General features: G+C 42.9%; 3 protein-coding genes across 6 annotated transcripts; all 3 read right to left on the reverse strand.

Moving 5' to 3' along the window:
* Nucleotides 1–271: 271 nt before the first annotated feature.
* On the reverse strand, nt 272–6,819 carry ctsba (cathepsin Ba). The gene is made up of 11 exons (XM_040197164.2): nt 6,647–6,819; nt 4,257–4,384; nt 4,096–4,181; nt 3,721–3,835; nt 3,395–3,510; nt 2,853–2,938; nt 2,612–2,758; nt 2,073–2,189; nt 1,837–1,965; nt 1,210–1,291; nt 272–953 (listed from the first exon to the last, which is right to left on the reverse strand). The coding sequence occupies exons 2-10, from the start codon at nt 4,377–4,379 to the stop codon at nt 1,218–1,220; spliced, it is 993 nt and encodes a 330-aa protein (XP_040053098.1). The 5' UTR covers nt 4,380–4,384; nt 6,647–6,819; the 3' UTR covers nt 272–953; nt 1,210–1,217.
* Nucleotides 6,820–7,896: 1,077 nt separating this feature from the next.
* xkr5b (XK related 5b) lies at nt 7,897–17,262 on the reverse strand. 2 transcript variants are annotated; one of them, XM_040204496.2, is made up of 13 exons: nt 17,010–17,262; nt 15,708–15,797; nt 15,358–15,463; nt 14,922–15,088; nt 14,134–14,267; nt 13,926–14,004; nt 13,512–13,681; nt 13,278–13,389; nt 12,721–12,888; nt 12,445–12,635; nt 12,287–12,364; nt 11,839–12,019; nt 7,897–11,355 (listed from the first exon to the last, which is right to left on the reverse strand). In XM_040204496.2, exons 1-13 carry the CDS (start codon nt 17,116–17,118, stop codon nt 10,664–10,666), a joined length of 2,277 nt encoding a protein of 758 aa, XP_040060430.2. In that variant the 5' UTR covers nt 17,119–17,262; the 3' UTR covers nt 7,897–10,663. The 2 variants fall into 2 exon arrangements, with proteins under 2 accessions (XP_040060430.2, XP_040060421.2); XM_040204487.2 differs by having other exon boundaries at nt 12,269–12,364.
* A 568-nt stretch (nt 17,263–17,830) lies between these two features.
* On the reverse strand, nt 17,831–25,560 carry eva1ab (eva-1 homolog A, regulator of programmed cell death b). Of its 3 annotated transcripts, XR_005714578.2 has the most exons (5): nt 24,982–25,120; nt 20,813–20,972; nt 20,183–20,539; nt 19,912–20,008; nt 17,831–19,392 (listed from the first exon to the last, which is right to left on the reverse strand). XR_005714578.2 is itself a non-coding variant. In XM_040204509.2 (4 exons), the coding sequence occupies exons 2-4, from the start codon at nt 20,913–20,915 to the stop codon at nt 19,280–19,282; spliced, it is 573 nt and encodes a 190-aa protein (XP_040060443.1). In that variant the 5' UTR covers nt 20,916–20,972; nt 24,982–25,560; the 3' UTR covers nt 17,831–19,279. The 3 variants fall into 3 exon arrangements, 2 of the variants coding, with proteins under 2 accessions (XP_040060443.1, XP_040060453.1); XM_040204509.2 differs by lacking the exon at nt 19,912–20,008 and having other exon boundaries at nt 24,982–25,560; XM_040204519.2 differs by lacking the exon at nt 17,831–19,392 and having other exon boundaries at nt 19,832–20,008; nt 24,982–25,123.
* Nucleotides 25,561–25,803: the final 243 nt, after the last annotated feature.

Raw genomic sequence — 25,803 nt, forward strand, 5'->3', positions numbered from 1 at the left:
GCCTTGCATTCTACTACGGAGGGGAGGGTTTGTTTTGCTGACAATGCGGATGTGCCAAATCCGTTTTTTTTCCGCTGAACATTTAACTTTGTCCCCACAAAGTACAAACAACATTTGTAGTTCGCATAGAAAAGGTAATGTTTGTTACGGCTTTAGTCTACAACTCAAGTAGGGTTTTACTCACAACTACAAATCCATTCATCACATCTTCGCCCACATTTTCCTGCGTCAAGTCACATTACCAGCATTTGTATTCACGAGTTACACAATATTGGGAGCCACATTGTTTTATTAAATGTCAGATTATCACAGTTCTGTGCCGATATTTTGATTTATACAGGCAAACAATAAAAACATCCCATCACAAGTCAGTACATCCTAACATTATGGTGGCATTTGTGGGACAGAAATAATGTTGAATAAAAATATCAACTATGAAAGCTGTTAATTCCAACGGTCTTCGCTGTACTAGGCATATAGTCTTGTAATCATCTCAAGCATTGGCGGTGTTGCTCCAAGACACTCTCTGCTCGTGCCGCAAACGTAACAAATACACGTCAGAGAAAATTTGCATCAAATCACATGAGAAAAATTGAATGCACCTAAAACATTTAAAAAACATTTTCTTACTGTGCAACCTTGATTGGCATTGTTTTAAGAGATGAAGGAATAAGACCGTCAAACTAAACACCTTCAATAAAACAGGTGATTTGTGCTCAGGTACATATTCTATCTGCTAACAGATGAGGCGATGGTTGCTTTAGACTTGTTTCTGGCTGTTGTCAAAAGGAATCTACATACATTGTGTGCTAGGTGATCGGAGGGCTTTATCTTAAAAAAAAAAAAAAGGAAAAAAAAAAAAAAAAAGGCCCAAGTAGCCCTTAAAGAGTTTGAAAAACTGGCGTTTATGTGTCGCTCTCTGCAGATCAAGTACCAACCCTGCAGCTCGATATCTGTAAGAGAAACAATCAGTAACTCACAGATTTTAAGCTACATGCATAGCTTTATACCGTAGTTGAGGACTGCACAAAGAAAGCTGCTCTGACTTGAAATGGGAGCTACTGGGGTGGCACAGCTGTGAGGGCTCTGCACAAAGCCATGCTTTACGGTCAGGTTTATGACATTACACAAGGGAGGGTATATTGTCCAGCGCCCCCAGTGTTTGAGGCCAATATGATATATTGCCGTTACATAGATGATCTGGCTTACCTTAGAATTTATTTTGGAATCCCCGCCACAATCTCAGACTCGATACCACAGTGATCAGATCCTCGCAGGATCTTAAAGAATCCTGAAGACCAGAAACCAAACATTAGCCATTGTTCCTGGTATTTTTAAATATCAAATAGGGAGACGTTTTACTTGAGACTATTGGTATGTGCATTCAGAACCACACGTGCACATTTTCACGTGAAGCAGGAAAGTGTTCGTATACAATTATTAGCAGATAGCAAAAACACTATGCTAAAAAAAATGGCATCAGCCAAAATGCACTTGGGTAACCACGTTTTAAATTGGTATGAAAGTTTGTGTTGCACCATACAACACCTGGCAGTGTATTAACAGGTAAACTTCATTAGAGTAGTCATATGTGATACATGCATATAAACATGACATTTTACACTGCATTTCATCCACGCTGAGCATTGAGCATGAGGAGCAGTGCGCTTTAAAGGGTCGAGCGAGTAACTATCTTCAGTGTCTCACTCGAGGACCCTTGAGATGCCAACAGCAGGGACTCTGAATCTTCCTTTCCCTTCATACATATAAATAGAAAGGCTACCGTTACAGGGACTGTATATGAACACTAGTTATAAATCACGCAGCTCTGCATACCGTTGTCCCCCCAGTCAGTGTTCCAGGAGTTGGCACAGAGCCAGTAGGGAACACCGTCCTCCTCTCCCCAGCCCAGCATCTTGATGGCATGGCCCCCAACGGCAGACCCAGACACATGCTGATAGACACCTGGAAATGAGGGCGAGAGGAGTGTACAAGCACTCAGCATTCTGTACGTTTGGAGTATTCTGTATCTTTGTAATGCAGTTTTATGTAAATGGTGGACATATACGTACCAGACTTGTACAGCACAAAATCTTCATAGACTGTGAAGGCGGCCTCTACTGGGCCATTCTTGGATATCTCGCTCTGAATCTGCTTCTCGTCTGACAGCACGGTGTAAGACGTTTTACCTGCAACAGTTTGGAATTAGGAGCCTGTGCAGTATGTGTATGTATAAAGAGATAAACGGTTTGCGTCATATTTGATAATTTAAAAAAAAAAAAAAAAAGTGTAATGTGGTCAGCTTGATTGCATTCACATTGACTGACCAATAAAGACCATATAATAATTGCCTATCAATTCTAGATTATTATTGTTCCAATTAATTAGAGGTATTGGAGTATCCAGAATTTGTTTACAAATGTTTGTATGCATGCACAATTATCTTATAAAAGTTTACTAATCACATAAGTGCCATTTTGTACTGTATTGAGCAACAGTGCCCCATAGAATAAAATCCAAAAAGTTATACAACAATACTTCATAGTAACATCTTTCCAGGGAGAAAAAAAAAGAAAAAGTTTGGAAGTTTATTTTCCCTCCAGCTTCTTACCAAAGTGCTTGTCTCCTTTGTAGCTAGGTGTGTATCCAGCTTCACACTGGTGGACGCACTGGGGTGTATCTCCTCCTTCCCCAGAGCAGGAGGGTCTGCTGCCATTCACATGGTGTTCACAGGGGGGGATGGTGTAAGGCCGACAACCTGCATGCACAAAGAGTACGACACATGGATTAGAATTACAGACGCACACACACACACATACACACAAACAGAGCCTCACACACACAAAACTCACCAATGTGGGAGTCATAGAGACCGCCAGAGACCAGCCCCTCATGGGTCCAGAAGTCCCAGGCAGCTGAAGGGTAGCCACCGTTGCATCTGAGTAGAAAAGGTTCTTTTTTTAAACACTTACAAAAACACCAAATGTTCACACCGTACAATTCAGGGGCGCTCGACTAACTTCTCATTGACCAATGGGGATTCTGAATCGTACTTGTCGCAGCTCTACTGGATCTGCTGATACCAATTATCGTTTTACAGTAAATAAAGGTCATTACGAGGATTCCCCTGGAATCGTCTCGCCGTCAGGTTGTGACCTCTGTGTTTCAAGTGGATCAGATACATCATGGATACTAATTCCGTACATTGTCAGACCTTATCTGGTCATTAATGGAGCGCTCGTATCAAGTGAGATCATTCTCCTTCCATTAATGACCTAGTTATTCAAATTCAAATCAAGTGACAGTCCACATAAAGCGAATCACGGCAATCATCCAGTGGGGACAGTTGAAGACAGAACCAAGTGAAGACATTTGCCCCGTTGCGACCGCTCACCCCATGCCACAGCTCTCGCAGCAGCTCAGCAGATCCTCTGAGGAGATCTCCACGTTGACCTTGGCATTGCTGTGGATACACACTCTGTCGGAGATGGCCTCTGCGGCGCCGAATGCCTGCAGGGAGAAAATCAAAGACGTGACACAAACACAATTCAAAGCACGCAACTTTTTGTAATCAGAATGTTAACATTTAATGAGCGATGGCCTTGTTTACACTTATGGCCAGTGTGCCATAGTTAAGAGGGCATGCACCCCTGCACTAGAAATTCTATATAATAATAAAAATGAATAGCTCAACTACAGTGAAATGAGTTTTTATCTCACCCAGCAGGATCCACAGGAGCCTTGGTCTCTGACCTCCTGCAGCGTGGGGCAATCGGGCCACTGCTGTCTGGAGTCAAAGTTCTTAGGCAGATTCAGGTCTCCAGCATACTGAACCCTGCAGAACAAAACCACGTTAAGGAGTCAACATTTACGGCGCTCCCCTCCAGCTTTCCATCCCGGTGTAGGTCGACGGGATGGATTTTACACTTCGTGGTGGGCCGGTCGGGAGCAGAGGTTTCCGCGGCACTGAAACTACTGCACAAACTTCTACATACAAGTGTACTCACAACTACGCGATGTGCAGCGTGGCAAATAGTCACTCTCAATGTTATGCGTTACTAACGTAAAGTTCCTCTCCAGTGCTTGGAGACTCACATGACTGGCAGCTTCGGTCCCTTCAGCAGCGTCCCACACAGTCTCTTGACATAACTGTAGTCAACATTATGGAAGTTGTGACCAGCCTGCGAGAGAGGAGGGAGATTAAGTCAAGTAAAAAGATGAAAAATAAAAGAAAGAAATTAAATGAAATAACTCACCTTCCAAGTAGTGTTGACCTTGTTGATATAGTTGACCATCTCACTGGACAGGGGTGTGAAGCGGGGTCTGGCCAGGCTTACCGACAAGCTGGCAGCCAGCAACAGAAAGGCTGAATGCCACATTTTGACTGAAAAATATAAAATGAAGGACGTTTATTCCATGTTGAGATTATATATTGAACGGCTCGGAGGTGCTAACGAGGACTAAAAGGGTTAAAAACGGCTCAGAAAGAGCTACCAGAAAAACATGCAGGTACTTGACCCCAAATGGTTGTGCATAAAGAAATATTAAAAACCCAGAATAAAAGTGAGCGTGGCTTTATCAGTAGATCCATAATGAGTCAGTTTATAAAAAAAGGTTTAACTGGAGAAAGTCATCCACTTGTAAAGAAATCCAAAACTGACAAAATACAGGGACATGGTTGAACAAACTTCTGAACCTGGAACAATGAAACCCCCCAAAAACCACCCACAGTTGACTAGACGTCGAGGCTCTGGATGCAGCTACAAGTGGAAGGTGTGTGTGGGACCGAGGGGAGAGAGAACCTCTTCAGACCTCTCCAGTGGTTAAACATGTGCGTCAGCAGGCCGCACACCACCTGTTTAGACACGACCTTTTCCATTACAAAGAATACCAATGAAAAGTGTTCAATATCACATGACTGAGGCAAAGAAGTCTCATGAGCCAAACGTACACAAGAGGAAGTAAAACCAGATTGACTTATCAAACTGCTTTAGAATCTAAACAGGTCTTCAACACGCAGGTGTTACATCACTTTTGGTTTTTTTTGGAGAAGTGGTTCCACCACACATGCAGTAAACTGCCTCGAAGCTGAAACAAAGTCGTAAGTGATTTTGGGGGAAGTGAGCCTTCAGACTGCTGGGAAAAAAAGCAATTACTCACAGTACTCAAAGCCCGCTTTTACAACGGCTCCATTGGCTCTTCGGCGGTGCTCCTGCCGCTCAAACATTTAGCGAAAACAACCTCTCTTTAATCTCGGTGACTTGAGGCAAACAAAGATTAAAAAAAAAAGGGGGGAAGGCCGTGTGACGTGTTTTCCCCTCAAGTTTGACATCAACGGAAATTAATGAGTCATCTAGAGGAGCCCCTTCACATGGCGTTCCTCTAGAGGAGCCCCTTCACATGGCGTTCATCTAGAGGAGACCCTTCACATGGCGTTCATCTAGAGGAGACCCTTCACATGGCGTTCATCTAGAGGAGACCCTTCACATGGCGTTCATCTAGAGGAGACCCTTCACATGGCGTTCATCTAGAGGAGACCCTTCACATGGCGTTCATCTAGAGGAGACCCTTCACATGGCGTTCATCTAGAGGAGACCCTTCACATGGCGTTCATCTAGAGGAGACCCTTCACATGGCGTTCATCTAGAGGAGACCCTTCACATTGCGTTCATCTAGAGGAGACCCTTCACATTGCGTTCATCTAGAGGAGACCCTTCACATTGCGTTCATCTAGAGGAGACCCTTCACATTGCGTTCATCTAGAGGAGACCCTTCACATGGCGTTCAGCTCGCTTCGTATTCTTATTTTACCGTGTTGTTTTCCACGCCTAAACTAACATTTAATCCAAAGATCAAAGGCCGAATGGATGACTTGGTTGTTCTCATTTACTGGCAGATACCGCTCAGTTCCTCATTCCTTGTCACAATGCAAAGGACCAGCTGACAGGAAGCGGGATCGATGCATTGATACAATAGTATAGAAAAGGTCCATATCGGTTTTGTGGCTGGAGATGGACAAACGTCACTTTTCCATGCATTTTGTATACCGTCTGATTGAAACCGTCGTAGTTATTTTACACAGATACAAATATATTCTTATCACTTGATCCTCCTGCTGTGTCCCCGACATGTCCCCGACTCTGTAAACAAGTCTCTCTCTTTGGTCCCAGTCAGCTGAGGCAGAGGACACAATGGCCGCACACAACTCACTAAACATGGTTTCATTTTCCCTTCCCAGGTTGCAACAACGTGCTTGGCGGATCAGTATTAAGTTTCATGCTCATTTTAACTTGTGGTTTTAAGTTTAAGTCCTAATCATTCATTAAGAAAAGGGATCTTAGACAAAAAATAACCCGGCTTTCAAACGATTATGTCATCCCTTCAGAAAACATGGAGACTAAACAGGGCCAGCGTTCAAAAACAGCGACCAATATTTGAGCTAAAAAGACAAAGCGGACTGACACCGCTTTCCCCTTTTGCACCAAACAAGTCAATCAGTAAAGAAGAGTTTGAGTGCAACACATTCAGATCTTTCACGTTAGCGAAGTGAACGCTAGCGGTTAACGGCTAAACGCGAGTAAACAAGCTTTAGCTTAAATAACGTCTCGCGAAACGAGGAACAAAGCAACGGGAATAAATCATTTACCTGCCAGGGGTTCGTCAGCCGAGGGCGTGAACTTTAAACCTCGGGCCGCTGGTTTGTGTCTTAGCGTGACTCGTCAACAATCTGTGATCGAGGGAAGTTGCTCCTCTTTATTTATGCACCGGACCACGTGACCCCGGTCACATGGCTGCAGCTCATGTGACCTGGAATCACACCAGGTCGGAAATCAGCACCCCCACCCTTTTCTGCCATAAAGGGAAACAACGGCGAGGGATAATGACGTGTCGCGTTTATTTAACACATTTATTTAATCTGTGACTTAAATAACTTATAACTGAAATAAATAATAAATAACTGATTTGTTGCTGATGGTGACAACGAGCTTTTTTTCTACTGTTCAAGCGGAGTCGCGCTGAGCGTCACTGACCACAGACAACATGCTGATCATTCGGCAGTTTTCTCTTCCTTTCTTCCCTTCCTTTCCTGTCACCCGACTTTCAAAATGTTGAATAAGGGACAATTCTGTGAGAACAGACTGTTTGTAGGAAGAAAGTTGCTTAAGAGATCTTTCTAAAGTACCAATGGACCAACAACACTTAACTGGGCAAACAAACCAAAATTCATTTCACTTAAACTATTATTTAACATTTGCGTTGTGCGAATACGTATGTACATATCTGCTTACTTATATTGCAATATCACATTATTCTGTTGTCTGTCTTCACTATTATTCATAAATCCTTGTGTGTATGCATTACCAGCTGAATAGGGGGTTATAGAGTGTAACCTAAACTATTTTTAGTTCTTGAGTAACAATGTTACTTATATTTTTTCTTCGTCCTGTTTTGAGTTGAGTTGTTTGGTGAGATGTTCTTTACAGTGCTGAATAAAGTTGTGTTAGATTGATTGATTCAAAGCATAATATCAACTTTGGTAATAAAAACATTTAGATGTTTCTGCTCTACGTGATGGTTCAAGGTTAAGAGCTTCATTATTATCAACTATCATTACGCTGACACGCTGCCGATATTATACTATCATTTATGTACAACACATTTTGCGCGTTACATTTAGCATTATTTTGCACAATGTACCAAAGAGTGAGAGGAATCGTTGTTAATGCCCACGAACCCCCACCCGGCCTTTGATAATGTAACAACATTATGTTTATTTCAATGTTCAACTAGCTATTTTTTAATGCATTTCCACTTGTCTAAAGGTCACAACAACGTTCCCAGACTATACATTAATAAGGATGATCAATGCAATACAATAAAGCACTCTGATCAGTGTTAATGACTAATGATTTTATTTTGTCACATCAATAGCACAGTACTCACTATGGCCAACCAAAGTTGCTCTGTGGACATCCTTGCAGAGATAAGGTGATGGACGTTGATAAATGGAGGCCGTCCAGTGACTAAGTGACATTCCACTCAATCTTCAAACTAATGTCTGACTCTCATTGAAAGTAATCTCTCTAAACAATTCCATGTGTAAAACGTCTGCAATAAACCTCGACTACTGTTGTTTCATAACAGTAAATGTAACCAGATAAAGAAAAGGAGATTTAAAAAAACAACAACTAAAAGAGACAAACAAGATAAAACACAAGCAAAGAGTATCACACACATCAGGTACACAGAGCAAAGCATATTGATCTACTGAGAAGGAACGCACATCTTTTAAGACAAGCAGCTGAATCTGTTTTGGGCAAAGCGCTGATTCATGATGATTAAGCCAAGGCATCATTAGCAGTCTAAAGCGTGGGTTGATATTTACATTTATTAGTGCACTAGTATACATTTCATTAGCTGGCTTATTGCTTTTGCGTTCACATACAATCTAGCATGTGCTGATTACAATTGTTGTGTGTGTGCGTGTGTGTGTGTGTGTGTGTGTGTGTGTGTGGTTACTGTGCGTTTTCTTTCTCTAAAGTAGTAGATACAATTATCTGGATGAATGAGTAACATGCAGTGACTCTTGACCTTTACTACTCAGCAGGTATGTGGATACAGTTTGACACAGTTTGATGGAGCTGTTTTTTTCTCTGTACTATAAAACCCAATTTATGCACACGTTTTATCACCAAACACTGGAGTTTCAGATACGTACCTTACTTTTCTTATTATATTTCTTTAGAAAGAAAGACAGAAAGTAAAATGACATAGTAGGGATAAATATTTAAAGAAGTCTACTTTTGTTACTCCCAATCATTCACATGATTAAATAAATAATATTCATAAAATGCAATAATACTGGCATTGACAAACTCATATACTAGCACATCATACCAATTTAACGTCATGTAGAATTTGTATTACTGTTTCCCTTTTTTCTGGTAGCTACATTAGAAACAACATTTAATAGAGTTAGATTAAAGCATTTCCTGTCATTCAGTGATCAATTAAATGTTCTCACTGGGCCATGAAAAGATACTCAACTCATCAGTTTTGTCACTTGAAAATTTCATTTTCCCGAGAAAGGAACTTCAACTAAATAATAGCCGGAAGGACGAAGCAACTTGTTTCTTATTGGACACAAAACTGAATGGTTCAAATTTCCTCTACAGGAAGTAAAATACACCTCGTTGTTACTTATTAACAAGACGACTGGCTGGTTTCAGGCACAACTTCTGCCCAATTGACGACGTTGTATTTCATCCCAGCTCATACAGGTCTGTTGTAGAAACTCACATTAACAGTACACACAACGCTGTTCATTACCTTGTATTATACATTGTATCTTATCTTAATTTACCTTCTTTCATCAATTAATACAAATAACTATGTCTTTTGGAGATGTTCAAAGTTACCTCTTTTCTGTTAGGGACAACAACACCCTCTCACTTCTCTATTTGTTTTATTTCATAGTTTTTGTCTCACAAAAATGACTCTTTTGGTTTTTGGAAAAGGGGCAAATTGTCTAAAATTGTGGAAACATTGTTACTTGTTCAAATACGTGAAACATTTATGCAGTTATGAGTTATAAGTTATAACAAACAGATAAAATATAAAATTTGAAAACAGATAAGTGATCATTAAAATACAAAAAAGGTTTTAAAGAATCAGACAAAATTAAATGAAACAGATTTAACAATAAAAACATCTTCTGATCTTTCTTGACCTAATGTTGTTACTTTAAATGCACCTTTTCTGCTGTAAAGTGCCCACTGACATTATTGCAGTTACAATTATCACAGGAAAGCAGAGCGATTAATCTATAGAATCATAATCCCTCCAATCTTCGCTTTTTGTAATTTGCTTTGATAGTTTCTTTAAAAATATTAATCGACTAACAGATTTGACTATTTTACAGATTGTAAAAAGGCTCTGTGTGTATCAGTAATGTAATTAAATACAATAAACTGGGGGGAAGGGGGGGGTTTTGTTAAAAAAGAAAAAGGAATAGTGATACTAATAATAGCAATGCCTTTGAAGGCGTGCTTGTATTTGCATCACGTCTGAAAGGTCGAGTGTCGTTACAAGAGAGTCTGTTAGACGTTTGATGCCCGAGATTAATTAGCACCTGTGGATTTGTTACTCTGTTTCCTTTCATATCCATGATGCAATCTTCTGTAAATACTGATTTATAATGTATTGAATTATTTTTTAAGCAAATGGTTGTAAATAACTTTAAAAATCCCCCCATCCCCGAAATTAAACATATCTGATTTCCCAGTACTGCACGTTGATGTTTGTCGATTCTGACTCCTCTGAAGACCAACCTCTGACTTTCTTACCATCAACACTGCACAGTGTGTTGATAAGAATGAACAGCGAGGTCGGAAACGTGGCACACGTCCCTGCAGTGATTGACAAGGTGCTACCTGTGCTCCCTGACTTTGACCCTTGTATCTGCATGTCAGGGGGAAACAAAAATAATAGTTTACAGAGTAAATCCTTCCATGACCTCCAAAGGAACTGAGCTGAAAAGGCTCATCATCTCCACACCAAGCCTTCAACAAAATAGATAATGCATTGATTTATTGAAGTCCTCACCCGCTAAACCAAAAAAAGACATAACTTCCCACCAAGTTATTCTTACCCTTCACCCACCTTACACCATCCTCTCTCTGCTGTCCACAATCTGGACCATCTGTTTGCGAGCGTGGGAAATGACCGGAGTGAGCGGAATGATTGGAGTACCGGGTGTGGTGGCGCCCGGAGTAGAAGCGCCAGGGGTTGAAGCGGCGGGTGTTGACGCGCCAGGAGTTGAAGCAGCCGAAGCGGAGGCTCCAGGCGTGGAAGCAGCCGGGGTCGAGGTGCCAGGGGTCCCGCCGCCGGGGGTCCCGCCGGGAGTGGGGCCTGGTGTTGTGCCGGGAGTGGCGGGGATGATGACAACAGGGGACGGACCTGGACCTTCGGACCAAGCTCGCGGCTCCAGGCGCGGGGTGGATGTGATGAAGCGGGCCTCTCGGATCCGGTAGGGACTTCTGTAGGTGGAGATTGGCGACAACTCGGAGCCCCAGCCGAGATAGCTCCCGCTGGAAGGGGAGTGTGCATCCGCGCTGAAGTATAGCGTAGTGCTGGACTCTCCGGGGAGTGAGGGTTTCTTCTCGGGGGAGCCAATCAGGAGAGGCGAACGCCGTTCCGGTGACCAGGCGGGAGTCTTGATGTCCAGGGAGCACACGGAGGACGAGGCCTCCGTCAAGGACACAGCGTTGCTGTCGATGTGGTGGAGGCTGTCTGGCTGCAGTGGTGACGACAGTGTCGGTGAGCCGTAAGCGGCACTCTGAAAATCCTCGTCACCTTTGAAAAGGAATCGGAAAGGTAAAATGTGTTTAAAACAGAACACAGGTGCTATAATAGGTAATAACATGCTCAAGGTTCTATGACGACGAATCATTAGTATTGTAACATTCAAGGGCAGATAAACACTCATTTTCCTGTTTACAAAGATTGAACACCAACATTTTACTAGTTTAATGTTAAGTTAATTGTGTGTTTTGTGTGTGTGTGTGTCTGCACTTATTGACCAGAAAGTGCATAGTTACGTATGTTGCTGCGTAAACAACATTATGCATAAGCAACACTTTATTCAAATCTTACTTTGCATTGAATTCCTCAAATTGTTAAACTACAGCCAATCCAGCTACAATCAATGTTTTCATACTATCAATGTTTGCGTTAGTTAAAAGCTAAAAGGCGATCGGAGTAAATATCAGACTATTCCTTCAAGTAACGCTAATGCTGTTTGACCATTATATAGTCCGGTGTTTATCAGCATCCAACCTTTTTCTGATGGTTGGGCGCTGGACAATTCTTCTGCGCTTTCTTCAAGAATGACCTCCTGGACCGGGATGATCTCTGGAAAAGTTCTCATGTCCTGGATTGTTGTTGGTGGAGCTCTTCTAACCGGTCTGGCCACTACAGTCGAGGGAGCTGGCTTTGTTGGGTGGACCACCTCTCTCACCTGGGGACAAGACAAGCAGCTGAGACATCAGTCTGAAGACGGACAAACTGAAACTTAAGAGATCAAGATAAAGTCTTTTTATAAATGGTTTAATGGCAAAAAGTCTTTGTTGGCATAAAAATGTGCCACACTGGGAACATTTGTGAAGTTTATGTTTTGCTTCCGGCTAATCCGTCGCAATTTTTAAATCCTGGCTTCAAGAATAAATGCTGTATGCTGCTGTATTCCTAGTTGGTATGAACATCTTGCCTCTGTAGGCTGGGTCACCTGTGGTGGAGCAGGTTCAGGAGCTGGTTCAGGAGCTGGTTGTGAGATCTGGGGAACCTGCGGCTGAATGAGTGGACCCTGGGAAACCAGAGCACAAAAAAAGAATGAGAAACCCTTTTAAATATAAATATATATATCTCTACAAGAATGCAACCAACCCGAGGAAAATGATGTTCATCAGGGGAGTGAACCTCTTCGGACAGACCCATCAGTCCGGCCAATCCCCCCTCGCCATACGCAGACCAGATGTTTGTTACATCCCCCGTCTTCATGGCCAATCGAATCAGCAGCCAGTGGTGATGTTTCCATCCCTCCCATTGGATGGGGAGATCCATGAGGGTCCCACCTCCTGTTTAGATGAACAACAATAGTCGTTATGATAAATAGAAAAACAGAGAGAGAGAGAGATACAGACAGGCAGATCTGTAACAAACCGGACAGTGTGGCATGACGATGGAAAGTGGGTGTAACTTTCTCATCCAATGACAGTGTGGATCCACGCTCCGTGCAGGCACCACCGATCCCCCTGCGGCGAATACTTTGGAAAATCTCAAAGGATTTAGGGTGGAGAAAACGATAATACAGCACCAACGCTATCACTCCTAGAAGAAAGGAGAGAGACGAGCAAAAAAAACAGGGAATTATTTTGATGGAGGCGTGCAAGAGTGTGTGAAGGTTATTAGAGCTCAAAAGAAAATAATGTTTTTTTGATCAAAATGCTTATTACTGTCCTGCAACAGCCACAGATATTTTTATCTTTTTCTTGGTCAGAGCATTTGACTTATTGATCAGTTGGTTTTGTTGAAATTATCTTTGCCAAAAAAAAAAAAGCTTCTTAAATACATTAGCAACCATAGCTTTGACATCACAATGTTAGCATCAGCGTGAGCGCGTTAGCATGCCCATATTATCATTTAGCCCAAAGCCAGGAGAGCTGCTAGCATGTCTGTGGACTCTTGGTCTTCTAATGCAGTTTAGTTGTGTGTCTCACCAATGAGGAAGCTGGAGAAAACTGCCGCTGGGATTCCCACTGTGTCCCAGGAGATCATCGTAAACAACCACGAGGAAGCCAGAAGAAGAAACGCGTTCTCCAAGAACATAGCCTGAAGAACAATAAACAGAAAACACAGGTGTGTGGTTGCATCTCCACATTGCACATCCGCATCTCAGATTAGCCGAATGGTGAACATAAACTTCACTAATGGACACACACACACACACATACCAGATAGAATCCAGCCATGCGGTATCTGGATTGACCGTATTTCACGTTGAGAAAAAGGAAAACGTGAATGGCTCCCAGAACAAAATTGAAGATTCTCCAGCGACTAGTAGAACGTATGATGTCGGTCTGCTGCGACACCATCCAGAAGGTTGTGCCCAGCCAGTGCACACCTGACACACACACACACACACACACACACACACACACACACACACACACACACACACACACACACACACATACACATGTCAAGAATAAACATACTAATAAAGATAACCTGAACAGTTGAGGTAAACCATAAAAGGGTGTCTCACCAAGACTCAGCCAACAATAGTTCAAATCCTTCCCCATCAGAATATGTAATGTTTAATGGGTTAAGAAACAGACATGAAGACCAAGCAATACCAGACTTACCAATGACTCCCAGGATCCACTGCTTGAAGATACGCGTAAAGAGCATGAGAACAGCAAATCGAGATCCCAACATACTGACCTGTGGACAGAGAAAATATGCCTTTCACCCAAACATAGGATTTACATATATGCCACCCGTTACATAGAGGCTGTTACATGGAGGGTGTATGTGCATATTGGCTCTTGCTAAGTGTGCAAATGTGCCCACCCTCCATAGAAGTCGACAGAGAAGGGCACTAGGGGTCATCTGTAGGTGTCCTGGTCTGATGAGAGAACAGGCTCTTGCGTAGAGGACCAACGCCCAGGACAGAGATAACAGACACACCACAAAACACACAGAGGCTGGATGGCACAGAGGGGAGGAAGAAGGCAGAGAGGAGACAAAATGTGAATACTTTCTCTATTTGTAATGCTTTACTGTACATCAGAGGAAAGTCGGCTGCACACAAACACCGGAAAAGGAGGGTAGAACAATTGGTTAACAAAAGGCAACAGCACAATCTGAAAACAAAATATCTGATTTCCCAAAATACAAAATATTTGATTATCTCCATATCACCCAGCCTTAAAATGAGCATTCATCAGGAGCTTTGTTTCTGGTCAACTGACAAACATAAAAATTGTACTGGGTTTTTAATCTTAATCTGGTGTGTGAAGACAGCCCACAAAGGGGAACTATTCAAGCAGCAACTAACTGAAACTTTTTAGAGTTGAGGGGAGTCAATGTTTTCTCTGTATGTTCATCGATACAAGCAACCAATTTCACATTTATTTTTCCCCTGTTGCCTAATAAATTCAACATTTATTGTATTATTATGTTATGCAGGTCTCTCAATTGGGCCACAGTTTCATTCACATTTTTTGAGTGTCCCTTCAATGAACAAGTACACACCGTACATACCTTCACTACTATGCACACAACTTCACACGTGTTGTTTCAGACCTTACCACCCCAGCACGCATGCTTTCTACAGTTCCTTGTTCGATTCGTCGTACCTGGAGATTTTATTCCTATATCGGTGCAGATGAGCACGTAGGTCTGCAGCAGCGTCTGAGGGAGGGTGACCACCAAAGCCTCAAACAGACGTAAGGCAGACGCATCAGCCTGCTGCATGATTTCACAGTACACATTTTCGTCTGGCAGACACATGCATTCCCAAAGCCTGTGGAGGCCAGAGGTGAATGAGGGAGAAAAAGAAAAAAAAAACAAGTGAGAAAAAAAGAAACGCCCCCACGCACATCAGTACACGTCATCTTCATCATAACCATCGTAATCAAACCGACACATTTTGTCTGACTATCACTCTAAACTGTCCTTGTTCAATGACTTTTAAGCAACAGCATTATCAACACACACACACACACACACACACACACACACACACACACACACACACACACACACACACACAGATGCACAGAGTTGGGCCACCTTTTGAAGATGCCCAGGTGCAGTATGTGTGTCCAAGTGAGAGACTTCCTGCGGATGCGTCCATCCGACAGGTACCACAGGTAACTTAGCCACTGAGGACCCCAACCTTTGAAACGTGGAATCAAACAAATATGAATAAATAATCTTATCTATCATCAATTTATCCAACCACCAATTTATCACCAACAATTTATTCATTATGCAAAATTGTTCTATTACTTCACAATCAAAGACAAAACATATCGGTAAGCAGAATGTAAGATTTCTTGTTATTCTATCCGTCTCTGGGGCGACGCATACTTTACTAAACATTGATTGGAATGATGTAGTTGTTGTTGTTGTTCTCTCACCTGGCAGCAGGAACAGGGCAGTGAAGCCAGCAAGATGGGCGTAGCAGTAATTGTGACCGACCCACAGATAGTACACAAAGCAATATATCACTGGGGAGAGAGGGAGGAAGCACACATGTATACTCAGTCCTAAAACACAAAGAACTCAGGTGATCAGGATGGAAACATACAGGTAAATAACGCTGTGTATATTTGGACATTTGCTGGATTACATTAATGAGTAAGTACTTACAACTAAGTGTGTAATTGCCAAAAACACACAGGGAGTTTTTTATGCTGCTTTTGTTGCAGTGCTTAGCATTTTGTTTTTTACACAACAACATTCCATCAGCACGTCAGATCACGGAGCTTTTTGTATTTTGTGAGTGGCCACCGTTTTTTTTAATCACACCTCTAACGTGTACTGCATCAATGCTTTATTCACAAGAGAGTGCTGTATTTGATCCCCTTTTCTCCCCACGTACAGACTCCTCGATCCCGACAACACACTGCCCTGCTTGAGTTCTGCTGCTCTGACCGCCTCCCTCAAAATGTAATCCGATCCGTTTCTGATGCAAAACAGGCGGGCTGTCCAGCCAGACTGGGCCCAAACATGGGGTACGCCCATCCCACCGTCCATTCATGCACCTCCAAAAAAAGGGCGCTGAAATATGACAACATGGCTCTGCTTTGTTGTTGCTGAGGAGAGATCAAGAAGCGGAAACTCTACTACTGAGGCATGAGTCTGCAGTTTTGCTGCATTGGCTGGGATTTCATGACATATTTGGAGAGGGGCGCACTAGTGCTGCCTGCAGACTCCACTATTCATGATGCAGAATCTGGATCCTCTATTCATGATGCAGAATCTTGATCCACTGTTCATGATGCAGAATCTGGATCCACCATTTATGACAACAAACGGCTGCCAAAGTGAAAACAAACGTCTAACTTTTTATGTTGGATTATTGTAGCTAGAGTTTTACATTTAACAGACCAACATCAAATCCCAAATGATCCGTCTCATCCACAGGATGCAAGCATATCCCTTCGCCGTGGCCCTCACACTGTGCATCCCTACACTGCACAAAAAGACACGCACACACATGCAAGCGCACGCCAACACGGTACTACACAGCCGGGTTGCGCCTGGGCCCGTGCCACCAAATTACAATCAACCATCGCAGTGAAAACGATACTGCGCCCGGTTATGTTAATTGTGCAAAGGGCGTACAGATCTAATGCGTGCGCGTAAGCGTGAATTTATACGTGTGTGTGAGTGTGTGTTTTTTGAGCGGCCGTGCGCACGTCCCAGGTAAGACTTACGCGCCGTCCTCTCCGCAACGATGAGAAATGCGGTAAAGGCGAAGACGCAAACTTGGCAGCACGGCGTGCAGGCGCCTCCGTGGCTCGCCGTCGCCGCGTAGTCTCTCATCGCGGATCGAGAACCGCGGAACTGTCGGATCTGCGGAGATGACGGCGCGTCTGCAGGAGGATGTTCTGGTCCCGGTCGGGAGTCGGTCCAGCTGCAGCAGCCTGGTCTCTGCGCTCAGTCAGCACGTCCCGCCGTCCCCGCCCGTCCCGTTAAAGAGGTAGCACATAGGAGGAGGTGGAGGAGGAGGAGGATGGGGGGGGGGACGAAGGTGTCTATACAACGTACTTAGACATATAGGAATCGGGGCACAAATGTTTGTATTTAATGTAGTGATTCAATATATTCTAGGCGGTATTGTTTTAGCCTCTCGTACCTGCATTTTAGATATTGGGCTAAAATATGACTTACTCACTTAAGTGTCAGGAAATTTTATTATTATTATTTTATTCATGCTCACAAGTATGAACTTGAGACTTTAAACTGGATTCAGGACCGTGTGAACATTATGGCCGGAGGAACATTTCTGCGTTCTACAGAACTGTGTTGAACAACCCAAAACCCCGATGAAAGTGACCAAACCAATACTTTAAGGGAAATATGGGAGTTCATAGAATGAAAAAAATAAAGCAATAGAGCTGAGTTTTCACTTATTCTTAATGAGGAATATAACATCGTTAGTACTGAATACAATAATGGCGGCGCTTGTGATGATTTATGTTGGTTAAGTTAATGACAGTCAGAAGAGCCATATCCATTACATCATATACAAATATTATGACCACTGTTGCTTTTATTTTGTAATCACCTGTTCATCTATTCATGTTAATTCCATTTATCTGATTGAAAGTTGCATTTGCATCCTTATGAACACCAGGGGGAGTCTGGCTCCAATGTCCACGAACCCAGACTCAGTTTGCATTGCATCCAATCTGGCGTCCCAGCAGAGTCCATCATACCAGCGAACAGGAGACGCCACACATGTACAACATCCCAAAGACATTTAAAAGCTGTTTCTTAAAAGCAATAAATGTAGGCCACGATATTTCATTTCAACAGCAGACTTTACTTAATAATATATGTACAGAAAACCGCATCAATGAATTCTTGCTTCTTTTTTTTCCAGCTCAGAGCCAATGAAAGTTGGGCAGCATGAGCCTCTCAGGGATGATGATCTGCTGTCCTCTGTCTTTGTGCAACAGCACCTGTACCTGATAAGCCTCCATCTAACAGTTGTAGTTTTCAATTTTTACCATGCATATATCAGCAGTAGAAGCACCGTCATGTTTTAAATGGGTCTTGGCATTGAGCAACATCTCTCACTATTTTATTCTCTTCTATTGTTTCTAAAAGGTGTCAAATTAAAAATTCAGAGCATTAATATAGCACCAGCAACCGTTTGCAATGTAAAGTCACAATGGATTACGTCTAGATGTCTACTTAAGCAAATAAATAAGTCGCTGTCAGACGTGTGTGTTGTAATCCAAGCTTCTCTGTGTTTCATCAGCGGGGCCAGAGGTTTTTATCTGTCTGTTTTCATCTGATTCCTCCCCAGGTAACACCCTTTGCACTGTCAGCACCGTTGAGTTATTTTCACTCCTTCACTGTTTCCACCTCTAGCTGCTTGCCGCCAGATCAGCTGTCTCCATGTTTAGAGCCATGTAGAGGGCAGTGGAAATGCTCTGAATTTATTGACTACCTTTAACTTCCCTTCCAGTTTCCCCCAAAAAAGGGTGATCTGAGAAAAGTGCAACATCACATTATCACCCACATCTGGACAGGCACACTGACAAACATCTGCAGCGCTGCAGCCACAGTATTTTCTGTCCGTGATGCTCAAAAGCACCTGTTAAAAATGTCATTTCATTATAAAATCCCGTGAGCAGCTTTTACCAACAGCATGTTACACGTGGCAGCGAATGCTCTGAAGCTTCGCTGCGTCTTCAGGCTCACTTGTTCACTGCACGGTGCACGAGGACAGTCTTCCTCCACACCCTTGAGTGTCACCCTGCTTTGGAGGAGTGAGCCATCGCAACTCATATGACTTGGAGGGGACGGCTCCCGGCAAGAGTTTCATCTGTTAGAGTCTCTTTGGTGAACTGCAGACCGCTTCTGATTCAATCCTGTGGGGTTAATTTTCTTCATTTGTGGATTTTTAAAACCTTTTAATCCATGTGTCTACTCGCTATCTTCTCGTCCCTCTGACTACCTGTTTGATTATCCATTAGTAATATCTGTTGAGGCTTTGAGTGACTGTACTAATGTCCGGTTGTCCGTTCATCCAGATCTCTCGGAGAATCCGTTCCCGCTCTTCCAGCCTCTGGGCGCGGTCCAGCTCTGATGGGATACACACGCACACGTTCGCACACACACACACACACACACACACGCACACACACAGGCTTAAAGCACATCCATACATTATACATTCACATAACATTCACATTTCCCGCCGCTGTTGACGAGACTTTCTATTTTAAGATATGAGCATGCGTGACAACAGTGAGATACAGTCTCTGAGTGAGTGTGTATAGATGTACACATAAAAATGACAAACACTAAAATGAAAACTCATTCTGTAAAACTTCCTTTCTAAATGTATTTTGTTTCAACCAGTATCAATCATTTTCACACAAATATTGAAAGCCTTTTTGTTTACAGGTATAAGCCATAAGGCGACTGGATGGTAGCTGTCAGAGAATCAGATGAAATTATAAGCATTTGGTTGTTTAGCTGGTCGAAGTGGTGCTATAAAATTAAAATAAAGAGAAGTAGAAGCATAAAGCAGATTAAAATGGTTAACTATCTTAAAGTTAATATTGTACGCAAATAGTAGTTGAGTTCATGTATATTTACATTTTTATATTACTGCATTTGTCAATCATTGGGTGGATTTATCATATGGTGCTTTTTCAAGACAGCGCCGATCCTCTGGATAAACGTAGGCCACGATCTGAAGGTGGATAAAAAACATAACGTGTGTCCCCTGTGCTCCTGGTGCACTCCACAAGTCAAACTGACTAAAAGCTTTTAATATTTTAAACTTTCTATTCATAACAATGCCATAAATGTGTGTGTGTGTGTGTGTGTGTGTGTGTGTGTGTGTGTGTGTCTGTGTGAGCGGTACCCTCAGCTGACGTGAACATGGTGGCGTGCAGCAGAGCCCTCTCAAAGCGCCTGCGTCTCCGTGATGACAGGTCGGACGCGTCATCCCAGTCCTCTGATTCGCTGTCCCCAGCAGGCCCGCTTCCTCCAGTGGCAACAACAGCAGTGTTATCTGCATTACTGACCGCGGGCTGATGGAGGGGACAGCTGTGATGGCGACGGTCGTGATGCTTGTTCCTGCGCCGGTGGTTGTGGTGCTTACTGTTGCCGTAGTGACAGTCTGCCCGACAGTGTATCTGGAAGACGATGGCGCAGAGCGTGACGAGAAGGCCGACACAGACGCCGCCCAGAAACACCAAAGCCGTCCTCTCGGGTTGGTCTAAGAGAAAAAGAAGAAGCAGACATGAAGCATTGCCCCTGATCTTGGATGATGTTTCACACTGCTCCCCTCCTCCGCTCCCTTCACCGGTTACCACATCTTCTTTCTCTCACCTGTCCACCCTTCTCCACTGTTGAGTTTCCCCTACAGATCTCTCACCTCAGCCTGCTCACCTGTTTTCTATCTGCCCTGTGGTGGTTTTTATTAGTTTGTTCCATAGCTAGTGGAGTATACAGTGGGAATACGCATGGCAATGGGGCTCAACGGACTTACCTGCAATGAAGGTGTAAGCTGCCAGTATGTTGCTAAGCAATGCCATCTCCTGAGAGATGCCCGTCACCTCCATATTTGGGCCTCCTGATGTGGGAGTGCTCATGATTTTGCAGCCGGTTGAGCTTATTTTATTCTCCTGCAGAGGTCAGTGGAGTTCATGCTGGAAGAGGAGAGAGAACGGAAGTAAGAAATGGAGAAGATTAGAAACAAGAAGAAAGAGAGAGCGGAGGAGAAGTTTCGGCCATAAATCATCCTTAAGTTGAATTAATAATAAACACACGCAGAGCCCAACACCCTGACTGGAACTCCCCCATGCAGGATTACACATTCCGTCTAGCTATCCAGTACTGAAACTCTATCGTGTCAAGAGAAGCTGCGGTAATTATGATATGATTATAGTTTTTTGAAAGCTTGGAGGCCTTAAACCTTAATCTATACACCGTTTTCTCACTTTCTCTCTGCTTACCTTAACATACCTGAGCTGTTAGCCTGCAGGGTTTGGGAGAAAACCAGGAAGCTTTCCCGTAAATTACTTTTCATAAAGAACAGTAAAATCAATAGATGTCTGACATACAAAGAAAGCATTTGCAATACTTTTTCTATATTGGCACATCTAGCATGCGTTGACTTCCTGTGGAGTGTTCACACGTTCCAAATCACATCACTTTTAGCACACGTTGCAGATTTCCCTCCAAAGAACGCACTGTTACATGCCGAATGAGTTGAATTTCAACCTTGTACGTCCTCATAATATTGCACCTTAAACTTTGACCTTTTATCGTGGAGAGGATTTGGGGTCAGAATAGCCAGAAAAGCATGCTGGATTATAAAATGAGTTCAGATGCAGTATGAGTTCATATGTGTGTTTGTATGTATTTAACATACTACGTATTGAGGACATACTAAATCTTTTTCTAGAATACTCTGGAGTAATATGCCAGTATGGGTGTTGGAACGCACAGATACTGCGCAGTTAAATTATACACATGCTGTTTTTCAAAAGATTTAATTTTCATATTAAAATGATTATGTATGTATGCAAGCATTAAGGTCATCAAGTTATTTAGGTTATTCAACAATGTATTTCATGTGCTACATTGATTATTTTCACTTTATGTTTGCTTATTATTTGTTATATGATAAAAAAAAAGTCAATCCAAGCCAATCTTAAACATAGTTGTAGACTTTTTTCTTGTATTAACATTTACATCAGAATCCCTTTGTGCTACGCCTCTACATTAGAATACAATAATAGAATTGACTCAAATAAAGGTAAACAATGAGAGGGTGACCACTAGGTGTCAACAAACTGCCATTTGGCGACTTTCTCTTGTATTTTGTAAATAGAATCAGATCAAGACGTGGCTGTCAGACAGAGGCATGTATGAAAAAGGCTTCAACGCAATTTGTAAAGACATCACTCAAACTTGTTCATCTGCCATTATGCTAATGGGGCTGAAGATGGGACATTACAGCGATTTGGTAACAGTTGCCGCCGACGTGTTGTTTGCGTGTTTCAGGGACTGAAGTTTAAAGTCTCAGCCGGTGCCACATACCACACCATTTATTGCCCACACTAGTCTGCAACAGCCACGTCACAATTAGAGATGGAGACAAATAGTTCTAAACATTGTGTCTAGACATGTAGCCCAACCCAGACTGGAACTCCCCATACAAACTCAGAATGACACCTTCAGTGTGTGTTTGTTTTTGATGGATCTGATACAAAGTGAATATATAGTTTCGCAGATCGAGACTCTCTAATGGTGGAGACGGATCAGGAGAACTGTCAGAGTGGATGTACGTATAAAGAGCAACGGAGCAGAAGTGCAGAAGAGGAGCCAGGAAGATCCTTCATCCTCAAACAGAAAGGGAGGTGTCTTTGTAACCTGATTTTACCAAATGGAGCGTTTCATAGTCCATGTGATTGTGTTGTTTCTTATTGATAGCTTCTGTTAGTGGACATCAGCTTGAGCAGCTAATAAAGACTTCCTCCTCCACACAGGGGATAATGCAAATCAGTAACGTTGTGGTTGCGGCCTAATGTTGGATAAGACCCATCTTTTACATTTTTCCCAGGGAGCAGGTACGGGTTGGGTGTCCTGCTCAGGGACGCTCCGACATGGTACATGGGACATGGAGCAGCCAGGGTTCAAACTGCCAACCTTGCGGTTCTCAGCGTGTCCTCTTACTCTGTGCAGCACATCAGAATCACCCTAAAATGACTTAAACAGTCTGTTAAGCCCCTCGGCGAGACGGAAAATCTTTTTTAACGTTTTGTAATGTTTTTGTCCCAAACTTTTTGCTTGTCCCAAATGAAATGAAGCATTGTGGATTTGAGTATCAATAATGATATGAAAAAACAACACATGGTGCGCTGGGACCCAGGCTTTCCCATTTAAATTTCATAAAAATGAGTTTACCCATTTCACAGCTGTGATCACCTCATTGCATGCGTGTATTCTCTCATTGGATGTTTCCAAATTAAACCATTTATTAATGACTGAATCAAATTGGTTGAGTCACTCAATGAAGACCGGCCAAGTTTCATGACAAACAACTGTCATTGCACCATGAAAACACAATCTTCTCTCACACGTCTAACCAAGCAGAAAAATAAGCTAAAACCTGTCCTCTCATGCGGTTAGGCTGTGAGGACATGGCAAAAGTTTAAACTCCAACAAATAAAAAATGGATGATGCTCTCAGAGAAGATCAGACTGACCTAATTTTTTCTTCTGTAAAACCTCTGAAACCGAAGGTGCAAGTGCTATAGACCTGTTAGTGCGATCACAGTGAAGAACAAGCAAAAGGCTTGTTTCTCAAACCCACATGACCATTAGCATAAAAACAGACCTCGGCCCGGTCATTATTCTATAAAACCAACCCAAAAGTTTGAAAGCGATGCACCAACACAAGCAAGCGGAAGAGGAAACAACACAACGACAGATCACATGACATTGCAGTGAAACACAACACGACCTTAGGCGCAACAACATCGTAACGCAACCAAACACACAACAACCTCCCAGCAATTCTGAATTCCACTGACTGTCAGGGGCATTTTGTGATGTTATGTGTAAATACTGCAGGACGTGACTGCCCCCCCCCCCTCCTGTTCTTACTCTCTCTCTCTCTCTCTTTTGGATTTAGGTTTCTCTTTGTTACAGCATCGTGCCATTTCAGGTGGTTCATAGTTCTGCTGGTTTATCAGCATGCTTTTTCATAAATCAGGCAGCTGAGCATCACAGTTACGTAAAGACCTTCGCATGAAACACTTGGCCCGCGGCCAGCGCGTTACAGCCGCTCTGTTGCACAGTCTAGACTGCAGGAGCTGTTTACTCTGATAATAGTAAACAACTCCCAAATATTAGAGGATTTCTAATCTGAAAAGAAATCTGTTATTCATGAGGATGTATAATAAAGTTAGCTTGGAACATGGCCACCACTTTTGTGTCCGTACAGCATACACGAAGCTACCAGCAGCCACATGTTAGCTTAGCATAAAGACCGGAAATGGGAGGAAACAGGGAGCCTGGTTCTGTTAACAAATTCCAAAACCTCTAAAGCGCAATAATCAACACGTTGTGTCTTGTTTGTTTAATCTGTTCTGAGCTGTCCTTGCTGGTGGGCATTAACTCACTCAGACCGATTGGGCAAAAGCTAGAACATGTCATTTTACGTGCCAAACTATTTCTTGGCTATAGGAGCAGCTACTCTCTGCTGGTGACCAACCAACGGGTCATAGTCAAGATCAAGTCTGGCCCAAAACTCCTGTAAGAACACAGAATCTGATGCCACTATAAGCATATTTCTCCCTATGTGTGTGTGTGTGTGTGTGTGTGTGTGTGAGATGCTAAAGCAATGTGACACTGGCCTTTCTCTCCACAGCTGCACCAACACTCTCTTGTGTTGTGACCTGGAGAGTAGAGAACGCGTCACAGACGAAAAGTATGTACTAACATTAGGAATATAAAAGAGACAGAGAGAGAACTAGGGCAGAAGAAAATAAAAGATAATCCAGAGGGAGAAAGGTCACTGTGGGGGAAGAAAGTAATCCTGAGACTGCCTACAACATATTCCTCATCGACAAACACAAGAGCATCAGCAGCAGCAGAAACGCGTGGAAATCTCTCCTCATGCACATGCAAACACAATGTTCATACTTACATTTCATTGACACAAAGATCCCATCTGCTATCCATCCTCTCCTCGCCTTCACTTGTATCCTCTTCTTGCACTCTCCTTCCTCCTCTCTGCTCTGGTCCTCTCCTCTCTCTGCTCTGTACTTTACTCTCTGCTCTCTCTCCTCCCCTTTTCTCTCCACTGCCATTATCTCCTCTCGGCTCTTTGCCTTTCCCTCAAAGAAGAAAGAAACACGAACAGTATAATTACATGAATAAATCGGGTGCGTCATCCCCGACTTGTCAGACGCACGTACAAATGCCCTCCTCTCCAATTCACTTTCTTCCGTTGACAAAAATCACAATTTTCCGTCTTCATCCCTCAGTTCAGTTCTTTCTCTGATGTGGGGGCGACAGGAGGGATGTTCCTCCAACTGTTTTGCAGAATTTAGTTTTGTTATATTCCATTTCACTTTTTCACAGTTATTTTCGAGACAAGGATAGAGAGGTCAGTTCCTCAGGGGAGAAATGTGACATGAAAGACCCTGACAAGTGGGCCGAATTCCTCTCTCCTCTCTCTGCCAAATGTCTGCAACCCTTTCTCTCTCTCTCTCTCTCTCTCACTGACATGCACAGGCACACTCATGCTTATAGTCTGCCTTTGTGTTCTCTTTCTTTCGTGCAGTGTCCTCGGCAGCAGCAGGAGAGAGAAACGAGAGAAGGAAAGAGGGAGAGAGGGAGGGACAGAGTGACATAATGGATTGAAAAAAAAATGGTGTGAAATTCAGATCTTTTGATCTGAAATAAATGATAAGTTAGACATGTAATTCTGAAAAAACATTTGCAAATGAGAAATATCTAAATATAC

The sequence above is a fragment of the Gasterosteus aculeatus genome, chromosome 12, assembly GCF_964276395.1.
Source record: "Gasterosteus aculeatus chromosome 12, fGasAcu3.hap1.1, whole genome shotgun sequence".
NCBI lineage: Eukaryota > Metazoa > Chordata > Actinopteri > Perciformes > Gasterosteidae > Gasterosteus > Gasterosteus aculeatus.

Bases quoted from the DNA above. Each gene is read 5' to 3' on its own strand.
- ctsba (XM_040197164.2), bottom strand. From the start codon at position 4,379: ATGTGGCATTCAGCCTTTCTGTTGCTGGCTGCCAGCTTGTCGGTAAGC. The intron at 3,511-3,720 runs GTGAGATAAAAA...TTCTCCCTGCAG, and splicing joins GCTCCTGTGGATCCTGCTGG to GCATTCGGCGCCGCAGAGGC. The intron at 2,939-3,394 runs GTGAGCGGTCGC...TTTTCTACTCAG, and splicing joins TGCGAGAGCTGTGGCATGGG to ATGCAACGGTGGCTACCCTT.
- xkr5b (XM_040204487.2), bottom strand. From the start codon at position 17,118: ATGAGAGACTACGCGGCGACGGCGAGCCACGGAGGCGCCTGCACGCCG. The intron at 15,798-17,009 runs GTAAGTCTTACC...CTCTCTCCCCAG, and splicing joins CGTTGCGGAGAGGACGGCGC to TGATATATTGCTTTGTGTAC. The intron at 14,005-14,133 runs GTGGGCACATTT...CTCTGTCCACAG, and splicing joins TCTGTCGACTTCTATGGAGG to GTCAGTATGTTGGGATCTCG.
- eva1ab (XM_040204509.2), bottom strand. From the start codon at position 20,915: ATGAGCACTCCCACATCAGGAGGCCCAAATATGGAGGTGACGGGCATC. The intron at 20,540-20,812 runs GTAAGTCCGTTG...TTTTTCTCTTAG, and splicing joins AGCTTACACCTTCATTGCAG to ACCAACCCGAGAGGACGGCT. The intron at 19,393-20,182 runs GTACCGCTCACA...GTATCCCATCAG, and splicing joins CATGTTCACGTCAGCTGAGG to AGCTGGACCGCGCCCAGAGG.